Below are 12,658 nucleotides of genomic sequence, written 5' to 3' on the forward strand. Positions count from 1 at the left end.
ACTGCTCACCTGTCTACAGCTACGAACACTGCAGCTAGGTAACACACACACACACACTCTGTCTCTACTGCTCACCTGTCTACAGCTACGGACACTGCAGCTAGGTAACACACACTGACATTTTCAAACCCTGACCCAGTCTGTAATACCTACATGTTTCAAGCAGACCACCATAGTCCCTGTGCCAATTATGCCAAGGTAACATGTTTAAATTACTATCGCCCCATAGCACTCACATCTGTAGCCATGAAATGCTTTGAAAGGCTGGTCATGGCTCATATCAACACCATCATCCCAGAAACCTAGACCCACTCCAATTCACATACTGCCCCAATAGATCCACAGATGACGCAATCTCTATTGCACTTCACACTGGCCTTTCCCACCTGGACAAAAGGATCACCTATGTGAGAATGCTGTTAATTGACTACAGCTCAGCGTTCAACACCATAGTGCCCTCCAAGCTCATCACTAAGTTAAGCTCCCTGGGACTGAACACCTCCCTCTGCATCTGGATCCGGGACTTCCTGATGAGCTGCCCCCAGGTGATGAGGGTAGGCAACAAAACATCTGCCATGCTGACCCTCACCGCGGTTGCCCCTCGGGTGCGTGGTTAGTCCCCTCCTGTACTCCCTGATCACCCACGACTGCGTTGCCACGTACTACTTCAACACTATCATTAAGTTTGCTGACGGCACGACAATGGTTGGCCTGATCATTGACGATGATGAGACAGCCTATAGGGAGGAGTTCAGAGACCTGGCAGTGTGGTGTCAGGACAATATCCTCTCCCTCAACGTCTGCAAGACAAAGGAGCTGATCGTGGACTACAGGAAACAGAGGGCCGAGCACGCCCCCATTCACATCGACGGGGCTGTAGTGGAGGGGTCGAGAGCTTCAAGTTCCTCGGTTTCCACATCACTAAGGATCTATCATGGTCCACACACACCAACACAGTCTTGAAAAGGGCACGACAATGCCTCTTCCCCCTCAGGAGGCTGAAAAGATTTGGCTTGGGCAGATCCTCAAAAAGTTATACTGCTCAGAATTGAGAGCATCTTGACTGGCGGCATCACCGCTTGGTATTGCAACTGCTTGGCATCTGACCGCAAGGCCCTACAGAGGGTAGTGCGTATATCACTGGGGCCGAGCTCCCTGCCATCCAGGACCTGTATACCAGGCGGTGTCACAGGAAGGCCCTAAAAATGGTCACTTACTCCAGCCACACAAGTCATAGACTGTTCTCTCTGCTACTGTATGGCAAGTGGTACCGATGCACCGAGTCTGGAACCAACAGAACCCTGAACAGCTTCTACCTCCAAGCCATAGGACAGCTAAATAGTTTGTTAAATAGTTAACCAAATAGCTACCCAGACTATCTGCATCGACCCTTTTTGCACCAACTTTTTTTTGTCTATTATCTGTGACTTTATTCTTAGTTCTATGTACATATCTACCTCAATTACCTCGTACCCCTGCACACCGACTCGGTATTGGTGCCCCGTGTGTAGAGCCAAGTTATCGCTGCTCATTGTGTATTTATTATAATGTGTTTTACTTTTCTATGATTTCTCTATTTTCTTTCTCTCTGCATTGTTGGGAAGTGCCCGTAAGTAAGCATTTCACTGTTAGTCTACATCTGTTGTTTACAAAGCAAATGATGAATACAATGTGGCTTTGATTTGACACACAGACACTGTTTTGTAAAGACAGAATGCTAACAGTGTGTGTGTGTCTCTCCAGGCTCATTCTACATCCTCCCCTGTGTCAGCGACTTCATCATCGACATCCTGCTGGGATCAGCCAGTGGAGAGGTACCTAGGATGTGTGTTGGTGTGTGAGACTGAGTGTGTGTGTGTGGGTTCTAACCCGTGTCTCTGTCAGATCCGGCGCGTGGCATGTGACCAGCTGTACACTCTGAGCCAATCCGACAGCTCTGCATTCCCTGAGATCGTCAAACCCAACGTGTTCCTGCTCCGAGTCGTCCTCGCCTCCCAGCTGCCTCTCTGGAGCCCCACGTCTGTCATGAGAGGAGTCAACCAGAGGTACACACACACGTGTTGTTGTCGTTGCTACTGGGAGGCAGTAGTAAGTTATGTTAAACAGCAGATGGCGCCAAATGATCTGTGACAGATGATAGATGGACTAACATGCTGACCACACCGCTTGCAATGATTTGAATAACATACATGTTATTCAATCATTGCATCCAAACTGCTCGCGTGTGTCAATGAGCGTCTGCGTAGCCAGGCGCTAAAATAGAGCTTGGTTCTATTTGTGGCGCTTAATGCGCTGCAAGTCCCGTCTCTCCCATCTCCTCATTGGTTTTTAGGAGCATATACCCATGTGGGTGATTGAAAGATGAACTGAGGTCCGCACTCCAGTCCAGTTGGTGGTGGTAATGCACCTAAAGTTGGTTGCCAACCACCATATAACGTCCAAAGAAGAAGACTGACGGCGGAATGATTACTAGCAACAAACTCGGTTTACCCTTTTATCTGTGGATTAATTGTTAGAGTAGAGAACCTTGTGCATTTCATGTAAAATAACCTGAAGTTTATATCCCAGGAAAAATTTGTTGGCAACATCAATCTAGCTAGCTAAATTACCATGAATGTTTAATGCTTCTCAACCTGTCCCCAAATTAATATAGTTGGTTCAGAGTTTGTTTCAACCTGCGTGTCCTGATCGCGTCTGGACAAAATCAACATGCACGCGGATCCCTGCGCGCGCCTGGTCTAGTCAGCATGTAACTTGGAAAATATCACTTAAAAGCTGATGTACAGCGTCATATAGCTGTAGCTAGTTGTAAGTGTACATGGATGTATAGCGCCACGGCCTGTTTTGTTCTGTGTATTTTGTCCTGTCTGTTGTGTCTATATCTGAGTGTAATATTATTCTGTCTGTCCAGGTTGCTGTCACAGTGTACAGAGTACTTTGACCTGCGATGTCAACTACTGGATGACTTGACCAGTAAGTTTACACGCACGCACACACACACACGCACACAGCAACACTTTTCCAACACTCATTGACACATGATGAATGCTCCTGTCCCACTCCAGGTTCGGAGATGGAGGTGTTGTCAGTGAGTGCCGTGACCATGTTGGAAGATGAGATCAGCTGGTTGGATAACTTTGAGCCCAGCTGGAGCTCTGAGATGGAGACCAGTGAGGCTGACAACATCCTGCAGGCTGGACACCTCCGCCTCATCAAAACACTACTGTCACTCTGTGGCACAGAGAAGGAACAACTGGGTGAGTTCATATACCGTGCCTTCGGAAAGTATTCAGACCCCTTGACTTTTTCCACATTTTGTTACGTTACAGCCTTATTCTAAAATGTATTAAATAGTTTTCCCCCTCATCAATCTACACACAATACCCCATAATGACAAAGCAAAAACAGTTTTTATTAATGTTTGCAAGTGTAAAAAAAAATAATAAAATAACATTTACATAGGTATTCAGACCCTTTACTCAGCACTTTGTTGAAGCACCATTGGCAGCGATTACAGCCTTGAGTCTTCTTGGGTATGACGCTACAAGCTTGGCACACCTGTATTTGGGGAGTTTCTCCCATTCTTCTCTGCAGATCCTCTCAATCTCTGTCAGGTTGGATGGGGAGCGTCGCTGCACAGCTGCACAGCTATTTTCAGGTCTCTCCAGAGATGTTCGATGACTTCAAGTCCGGGATCTGTCTGGGCCACTCAAGGACATTCAGAGACTTGTTTCCGAAGCTGCTCCTGCGTTGTCTTGGCTTTGTGCTTGGGGTCGTTGTCCTGTTGGAAGGTGAACCTTCGCCCCAATCTGTCAAGGATCTCTCTGTACTTTGCTCCGTTCATCTTTCCCTCGATCCTGACTAGTCTCCCAGTCAGTGCCGCTGGAAAGCATTCCCACAGCATGAGGCTGCCACCACCACCATGCTTCACCGTAGGGATGGTGCTTGGTTTCCTCCAGACGTGATGCTTGCCATTCAGGCCAAAGAGTTCAATCTTGGTTTCAGAGAGAATCTTGTTTCTCATGGTCAAAGTCCTTTAGGTGCCTTTTGGCAAACTCCAACCGGGCGGTCATGTGCCTTTTTACTGAAGAGTAGCTTCCGTCTGGCCACTCTACCATAAAGGCCTGATTGGTGAAGTGCTGCAGACATGGTTGTCCTTCTGGAAGTTTCTCCCATCTCCATAGAGGAACTCTGGAGCTCTGTCAGAGTGACCATCGGGTTCTTGGTCACCTCCCTGACCCAGGCCCTTCTCCCCCGATTGCTCAGTTGGAGAGTCTTGGTGGTTCCAAACTTCTTCCATTTAATAATGATGGAGGCCACTGTCTTCTTGGCGACCTTCAATGCTGCAGACATTTTTTTGTACCCTTCCCTAGATCTGTGCCTCGACACAATCCTGTCTTGGAGCTCTACGGACAATTCCTTCGACCTAATGGCTTGGTTTTTGCTTTGACATGCACTGTCAACTGTGGGACCTTATATAAACAGGTGTGTGTGTGCCTTTCCAAATCAAAATGTGGAAGAAGTCAAGGGGTCTGAATACTTTCCCAATGCACTGTACATATACACCATCAGAACACAGTGTGTACACACACACACACATCAGAACACAGACAGCCATACATACACACACATAGATCAGATCCTTTAAGGTTACATTTCCCGAATGCTTTGCAGTGGTAGGGAGACGCTACAGCACAATTGCAAGTTACACTGAACAAAAATATAAACCACATATAAAGTGTTGGTCATGTGGTTCATAAGATTAAATAAATGATCCCAGAAATGTTCCTTACGCACAAAAAGCTTATTTCTCTCAAATTTTGTGCACATTTGTTTATCTCCATGTTAGTGAGCATTTCTCCTTTGTCAAGATAATCCATCCACATGACGTGTGGCATATCAAGAAGCTGATTAAACCGGATGATCATTCCAAAGGTGTACCTTGTGCTAGGGACAATTAAAGGCCACTCTAAAGTGGGCAGTTTTGTGTCACACAGCACAATGTCACAGATGTCTCAAGTTTTGAGGGAGTGTATAATTAGCATGAATGTCTAATGTTCATTTCTCTACCATAAGCCACCTCCAACGTCGTTTTAGAGAATTTGGCAGTACGTCCAACCGGCCTCACAACCGCAGACCCACATGTATGGCGTCGTGTTGGCGAGTGGATTGCTGATGTCAACATTGTGAACAGAGTGCCCCATGGTGGCGGTGCGGTTATTGTATGGGCAGGCATAAGCCACGTAAAACAAACACAATGCATTTTATCGATGGCAATTTGAATGACGAGATCCTGAGGCCCATTGTCGTGCCTGTCATCGGTCGCCATAACCTCATGTTTCAGCATGATAATGGACAACCCCATGTCGCAAGGATCTATACACAATTCCTGGAAGCGAAAAATTTCCCAGTTCTTCCATGGCCTGCATACTCACCACACATGTCACCCATTCACCATGTTTGGGATACTCTGGATCGACGTGTACAACGGTCTTTTCCAGTTCCCGCCAATGTCCAGCAACTTTGCACAGCCATTGAAGAGGAGTGGGATAACATTCCACAGGCCACAATCAACAGCCTGATCAACTCTATGTGAAGGAGATGTGTCGGGCTGCATGAGGCAAATGGTGTTCACACCAGATACTGGCTGGTTTTCTGATCCACACCCCTACCTTTTTTTTTTTCAAGGTATCTGTGACCAACAGATGCATATCTGTTTTCCCAGTCATAGGAAATCTATAGATTTGGGCCTTATGATTTTTTTTTTTATTGACTGATGTCCTTATATAAATTGTAACTGTATAATCTTAGACATTTTTGCATGTTGCATTTTTATATTTTTGTTCAGTATCATTTCCTGTCTTCTAACATTACAAGACAGTCCAGGCAGTTCGGATTTCAAAGTCGCTTAATACAAGACTTTCACATTTACAGCATGTGTGTGTTTTCTCCACAGGTCCCTCTCTGATCCAGCAGCTGTTAGATGACTTCCTCTTCCGAGCATCCCGCATCATCCTGAACACGTCTAACCCCGCCTCCAGCTCCCCCCCCAGCCACGACTTCTTCCCCAAGTGCAGTACGGCCAGCAGTAGACTGGCAGCCTACGAGGTGCTGGTGATGCTGGCAGACAGCTCTGTGGCCAACCTACAGCTCATCACCAGAGAACTGCTGTCCATGCACCACCAGTCAGACCCCTCGCTCAGCAAGGAGTTTGACGTGAGTCTCACACACATTTTTGCTCTCATGCGCGCGCACACACACACACAGATGGGTGTAACGGTTCACCAAACCCGCCGTTTGGTACGTTTTATGATCACGTTTCACAATGTTCAGCATTCACAATGTTCCTGACGTTGTCTGTTGTGACTGGATTGTTATGTTGGGCCTCAAGTTTCCATTCTGATGCTGCATTTGTGGGAGGTGGGAGTTTACCAGTTATGAAGTCGTAAATACCAGTTGGATGCATTCATGTGATTTTAACTCTGTTTGAGAAACGCCGATTGGCTAATGGCCAACACACTGCGTCAACCATAAACTAAAAGAACAGCTATCATGCTTGCAAACAAATTATAGAGTTCAAAAACCACTTAAATAGATAGATTTTTCTTATAAATCATGTTTTGTTGCATTTAACTGCCGAAAATGCTGTTGTACATTTCCTTAGTTGGGGACGTCAGAGGTCAGCATGCGGGTGAAGTGGGTTCTCAGGATGATGTACTAGTTTCCCACTAGTAATTATGAGTTTGACGGCCGTTCAAGTGGATTTTCCCCCCCAGTCGTATATGGTAAATTCCCTCTTCCATCTTAGTTACGAACGCACCGTGACACTGCCTCCTTCAGTGCCAGATGGGTACTTGTGACTCATAAAGGGAGCGTGTCTGTAGCATGATACATCTCCTTCTGGGGTAATGTGATAGGCATTAACTATTAAGTAAGCCCAACACAGTGTACATTGGCCAATTCATGGAAAGCTCTGGCTTGCTTATATAGAGTGGGTAGTCTACTACCTGTTTGCTAAAATGGGTGCGAGAGGGAACTTCGTAACGTTGGCTCGAGTACTTTCACGAGGTGCTGGGAAAAAAACTATTCTCAACCACAGAGAATAGCCTACCTATCGCTCTTGTTCTTTGGCTCTGTCACAATCAGCTGCCAAGGTCTGCTTGAATGCAGAGGGGAGGCGATGTGTTGTTTTCTTTGCGTTTCTGTTTTGCTCCGGTATACTGGGGTGATGTGTAAATGTGTCGACCATATTTGAGGCGTTGTCCATCATCGTTGTACTCTACTGGGAAGCCGAAATGTTCCCAAACGGGAGATTTAAACAATGGTGGTGGGAACGTCCAATCCTGGTTTATCGACCCCAGGACAGTTTGAAATGTGGCAATTAAGATTTGAATTTGGATTACAACGTGTCCATAGGCTCTAGTTGTGTTAACGGAATAGCCTGAAATATCTCTTCAGCTCAGATTTACTGGAGACATTGGCCTACCATGCAGCGTAGGCACAGCCTATAGGCCTAGTGTTTTTATGTTTTTTATGTATTCATTCGGGTGCACAGTGCGGAACAAACGGGGTCTCCGTACCGAACGGTTCTGTATGAATACGTGTGCCGTTACTCCCCTGGTGTGCGTGTAGGACTGAAGCGTTTACAGGTATGTAATGTTTCTACCTTCAGTGTCTAACTCTCTTCTCCTATTCCCTCCTTCCGTGCCCCTCTCCCAGTTCCTCCCGCCGGTGGACAGTCGCTCTGTGTCGGGGTTCGTAGGGTTAAAGAACGGTGGAGCCACCTGCTATATGAATGCTGTTTTCCAGCAGCTGTACATGCAGCCTGGCCTGGCTGAGGCCTTTCTGTCTATAGAGGACGACACGGAGCAGCCAGACGAGAGTGTTTTCTGTCAGGTCCAGTCTCTGTTCGGACACCTGATGGAGAGCAAGCTGCAGTACTACGTCCCTGAGAACTTCTGGAAGGTATCTGAACATGCGCAGTCGCGGACGTGCACACACACTCATTCAAGTACACTACACAGTACATACTCAACTAACTACCCGTGTTTCCTTTGAAAATAACTAATGTTTTTGTTTCTGTAGATCTTTAAGATGTGGAATAAGGAGCTGTATGTACGAGAGCAACAGGATGCTTATGAGTTCTTCACTTCACTGGTGGACCAGTTGGACGAGCACCTTAAGGTTTCACACACTCCACTATTCACATCTACTTATCACACATATTTGTACTATAATGTGACACACACCTTTTATTATTGACATATTGAGATGTTGTCTGTTTTGTTCTTTAGAAAATCGGCCGTGAGCAGATCTTTAAGAACACTTTCCAGGGAATCTTCTCTGATCAGAAGATCTGCAAAGACTGTCCTCACCGGTGAGCTCACACATGCGTACACACACACACACACACACACACAGCCATCACTTCTAAACCGCTAACTATAACCTCTGACCCCTGATCGTAGATATGAGCGAGAGGAGACGTTTATGGCGCTGAACCTGGGTGTGACTTCGTGTCAGAGTCTGGAGATCTCATTGGACCAGTTCGTCAGGGGGGAGGTGCTAGAAGGAACCAACGCCTACTATTGCGAGAAGTGCAAGGAGAAGGTGTGTGTGTGTGTGTTAATGTATGCATAAAGAGAATGTGTATTAATGTGTGTGTAAACAGGATGTTTACTAAGTCGATGTCCAGTGTTAGTGTACATGTACGTTAACTTGGTGTGTGTATCTCTCCAGCGTACCACAGTGAAGCGCACCTGCATAAAGTCCCTGCCCAGTGTTCTCTGTATCCATCTGATGCGTTTCGGCTTCGACTGGGAGAGCGGACGCTCCATCAAATACGACGAGCAGATCAGGTTTCCCTGGGTGCTGAACATGGAGCCCTACACAGTGTCTGGCATGGCTCGTCAGGATGGGGGGGCGGAGGGGGGAGAGGGCCGGGGGGAGGCAGGTGGCTCACCCAGGAAGAAGGTCACTATCTCTGAGAACTACGAGCTGGTGGGAGTCGTAGTCCACAGCGGACAGGCACACGCTGGACATTACTACTCCTTCATAAAGGACCGACGGTGAGAGACTAACACTTAAGTGTTATAAACAAATATCATATTTTTTAAGACAAGGAAATTACATTGATCATAAATAGTCATCTTACCATTCTGCTCTCCTCTCCTGTAGGGGAAGTGCTAGAGGAAGGTGGTATAAGTTTAATGACAATGTGGTCGAGGAGTTTGACATGAACGATGAGACACTGGAATACGAGTGCTTTGGAGGAGAGTACCGGCCTAAAGTCTACGATCAGTGTAAGTCCTATTTAACAGGTAGACCAAATAGTGGATGTAAATGGAACATTCGCAGCGCTAGCATTTTTAGGGTCCCTCTGGGTAGTGTCCTTGGTCCACTTTTTTTTCAGTTCCTTCTGTACATTAATGACAAACTTATAAAATATCCAACCTAACATCACTTTGTTTGTGTGTAGCTAACCCCTACCCGGATGTGCGGCGGCGGTATTGGAACGCCTACATGTTGTTCTACCAGAGGATCAGTGACCAGAACTCTCCTGTTCTCCCTAAGAAGAGCAGAGTCAGCGTCATGAGGCAAGAGGCAGAAGACCTCACGCTGTGAGTCTCACACACACAGCCTACATACACACACCTCATGCACACACACACACACAACTCACACTGTAACCCTCTCTCTTCCATGTAGTTCGGCGCCCTCTAGCCCAGACGTCAGTCCCCAGTCGTCCCCTCGCCCTGCCAGGGCCAACAATGACCGTCTCTCTGTCCTGACCCGCCTCGTACGGAAGGGAGAGAAGAAAGGACTGTTTGTGGAGAAGATGCCTGCTAGGATCTACCAGGTAACTACACTGGACTGGTTCGGTGGACCACATTTTGTAATCAGTCACCTTGCCTGAGACCTGAGGACTTTAAAAAAGCACCCTGTGTTAATGCCTAGGCTTTAGCTCAGTTCGCTAATCAAATGTTATTGGTCACATACACATATTTAGCAGATGTTATTCTGGGTGGAGCGAAATGCTTTTGTTCCTAGCTCCAACAGTGCAGTATAACACTGTCTTTTGGCACACAGACAAACTCCTCTCCCCTTCCCCCTCCATTTCTGTGTTTCTCTCTCTCTCTCTCTCTGTGTCTCTCTCTGTGTCTCTCTCTGTCTCTCTCTCTCTCTGTGTCTCTCTCTGTCTCTCTCTGTCTATACATCTCTATAGATGGTGAGAGATGAGAACCTGAAGTTTATGAAGAACAGAGATGTGTACAACAGCGACTACTTCAACTTCACTCTGTCACTGGCCTCCGTCAACGCGGTATGTGTTTGTGTGTGTGTGTAAGATAAACAGAGACGTGTCTGCATAATTCAAAGTTATGCCTGACTCTTTTAAAACTGTTCTTATAAGGTGTGTGTGTGTGTGTGTTGCAGACAAAGCTGAAGCACCCAGCCTATCAGGCCATGGCCAGAGTCAGTCTCCAGCTAGCAGTCCACTTCCTGTTCCACACCTACCTCCACACCAAAAAGAAGCTGCGGGTGGACACAGAGGAGTGGATGACTACGGTGGAGGTGCTGCTGTCTAAAAGCAGTGAAGCCTGTCACTGGATGGCTCAGTACCTGGTGGGACCTGAGGGACGAGAGATCACCAAGTCAGTACTACTATAATACTGCTATAGTACTGCTATTATACTACTATTGTACTGCTATAATACTACTATTCTACTACTTAGAGCTGTTGCGGTGACCGTATTACCGTCACACCGGCAGTCATGAGTTATGTGACCATTGAGTCACGGTAATCTCCTCTTATGCACTTTGAACATGTTGGTAGTACCCAGCTCCCTAACGACCGTCAGGTCATAATGGCCTGCTACTCGGGGCTCTATTGTTCCTCTAACCACTCTGACATCAATGCACATGAAATCGTAAATCACATCAAAACAGTATCATGCTTTTAAAACTCACCATTAGGCAAAAAATATTTACCTCACTGTGATCAATTTGAAGAAAGAAGTTCAACAACAGGTTGAAACTGAGTGGAGAACGTGGTCATTGTGGATGTTTCATTGCCAAACGCAGTGACATGGACAGCCCTTTCTAAGGTGATGATTCAGTCCAAGTGTTTAAAATGTTGCATGTAGAACCTTCATTTGCATATTAGAGCTTATGCAAACTCTTTCAAATAGTCAATAGCCTATAGTCGCATCATGAAGCCCATTGTATGTTTTGATTCTGAAGACAGACAGGTTTGTATAATTCACAACTAAAATTGCCTAAACTAAATCTAGAGTATAAGACCTGTTTCAAATGATCACTTTTATGCTCAACGAAGCCCCTTCATATGCGCACTTGCTCCGGAATGGGATTTTTTATTTATTTAATTATATTCAATTATATTATTCTAACAAAAAAAATCAGATATAAAATAATGGGACTTATAGGCATCTTTTCTGCTAAATGAACTAGCCTACAGCCTATGGCATGGCGCATAGCCAGAAAGCATACATTAGGCCGATTCCTATTCTGTTCTTCTGAAATATATTTTCTTCATATCATAATGTTTCTTTTAGACCAGACTAAAATAAATAATGGATTTATTGTGATGGTGTATATTAAATAGATTTATTCAACTTTTTTAATGTAGATGTTCCAAAGGCGCGCATCGCCAGGTGGTAAGGGTAGGTAACAACACATCTGCCACGCTGATCCTCAACTTGGGGGTCCCTCAGGGGTGCGTGCTCAGTCCCTTCACCCATGACTGAATGGCCAAGCACAACTCCCAACACCAAGTTTTCCGACGACACAACAGTGGTAGGCCTGATCACCGACAACGATGAGAAAGCCTATAGAGAGGTGGTCAGAGACGCCAGGATAACATCTCCCTCAACGTGATCAAGACAAAGGAGATGATCGTGGACTACAGGAAAATAAGGGCAGAGCACGCCCCCATTCTCATCGACAGGGCTGTAGTGGCGCAGGTTGAGGGCTTCCAAGTTCCTTGGTGTCCACATCACCAACGAACGATCATGGTCCAAACACACCAAGACAGTTGTGAAGAGGGCACAAAAATGCTTATGGCCCCTCCGGATATTGAAAAGATTCAGCATGGGTCCTCAGATCCTCAAAAGGTTCTACAGCTGAACCATCGAGAGCATCCTGACTGATTGCGTCACCACCTGGTATGGCAACTGCTCGGCCTCCGACCGCAAGGTACTACAGAGGGTAGTGCATACGGCCCAGTACATCACTGGGGCCAAGCTTCCTGCCATCCAGGACCTCTATACCAGGTGGTGTCAGAGGAAGGCCCTAAAAATTGTCAAAGACTCCAGCCATCCTAGTCATAGACTGTTTTCTCTGCTACCGCACGGCAAGCGGTACCGGAGCGCCAAGTCTAGGTCCAAGAGGCTTTTAAACAGCTTCTACCCCCAAGCCATAAGACTCCTGAACAACTAATCAAATTGCTACCCGGACTATTTCCATTGCCCCCCCCCCCCCCCCCCCCATTTTTACGCTGCTGCTACTCTGTTTATTGTCTATACATAGTCACATTACCTCTACGTACATATTACCTCAATTACTTCGACTAACCTGTGCCCCCGCACATTGACTCTGTACCGGTGTATATAGCCTCGCTATTGTTGCTCTTTAATTATTT

The 12,658-nt window shown here is 46.3% G+C and overlaps 1 protein-coding gene across 4 annotated transcripts in view; it reads left to right on the top strand.

The window, feature by feature from the left end:
* usp24 (ubiquitin specific peptidase 24) overlaps window positions 1-12,658 on the top strand; it is a 49,065-nt gene that overhangs the window by 29,262 nt on the left and 7,145 nt on the right. For all 4 annotated transcript variants that reach the window (XM_071406251.1, XM_071406252.1, XM_071406253.1 and 1 more), the window contains 15 exons: window positions 1,744-1,814; window positions 1,885-2,045; window positions 2,912-2,973; window positions 3,066-3,257; window positions 5,957-6,216; window positions 7,720-7,965; window positions 8,086-8,184; window positions 8,295-8,377; window positions 8,469-8,610; window positions 8,740-9,068; window positions 9,178-9,302; window positions 9,479-9,620; window positions 9,709-9,859; window positions 10,226-10,321; window positions 10,435-10,652. In XM_071406251.1, coding sequence (XP_071262352.1) covers window positions 1,744-1,814; window positions 1,885-2,045; window positions 2,912-2,973; window positions 3,066-3,257; window positions 5,957-6,216; window positions 7,720-7,965; window positions 8,086-8,184; window positions 8,295-8,377; window positions 8,469-8,610; window positions 8,740-9,068; window positions 9,178-9,302; window positions 9,479-9,620; window positions 9,709-9,859; window positions 10,226-10,321; window positions 10,435-10,652 — 2,377 coding nt within the window. The remainder of the gene's footprint in view (window positions 1-1,743; window positions 1,815-1,884; window positions 2,046-2,911; window positions 2,974-3,065; window positions 3,258-5,956; window positions 6,217-7,719; window positions 7,966-8,085; window positions 8,185-8,294; window positions 8,378-8,468; window positions 8,611-8,739; window positions 9,069-9,177; window positions 9,303-9,478; window positions 9,621-9,708; window positions 9,860-10,225; window positions 10,322-10,434; window positions 10,653-12,658) is intronic.

This window comes from Salvelinus alpinus, chromosome 6, assembly GCF_045679555.1.
Source record: "Salvelinus alpinus chromosome 6, SLU_Salpinus.1, whole genome shotgun sequence".
Lineage (NCBI taxonomy): Eukaryota > Metazoa > Chordata > Actinopteri > Salmoniformes > Salmonidae > Salvelinus > Salvelinus alpinus.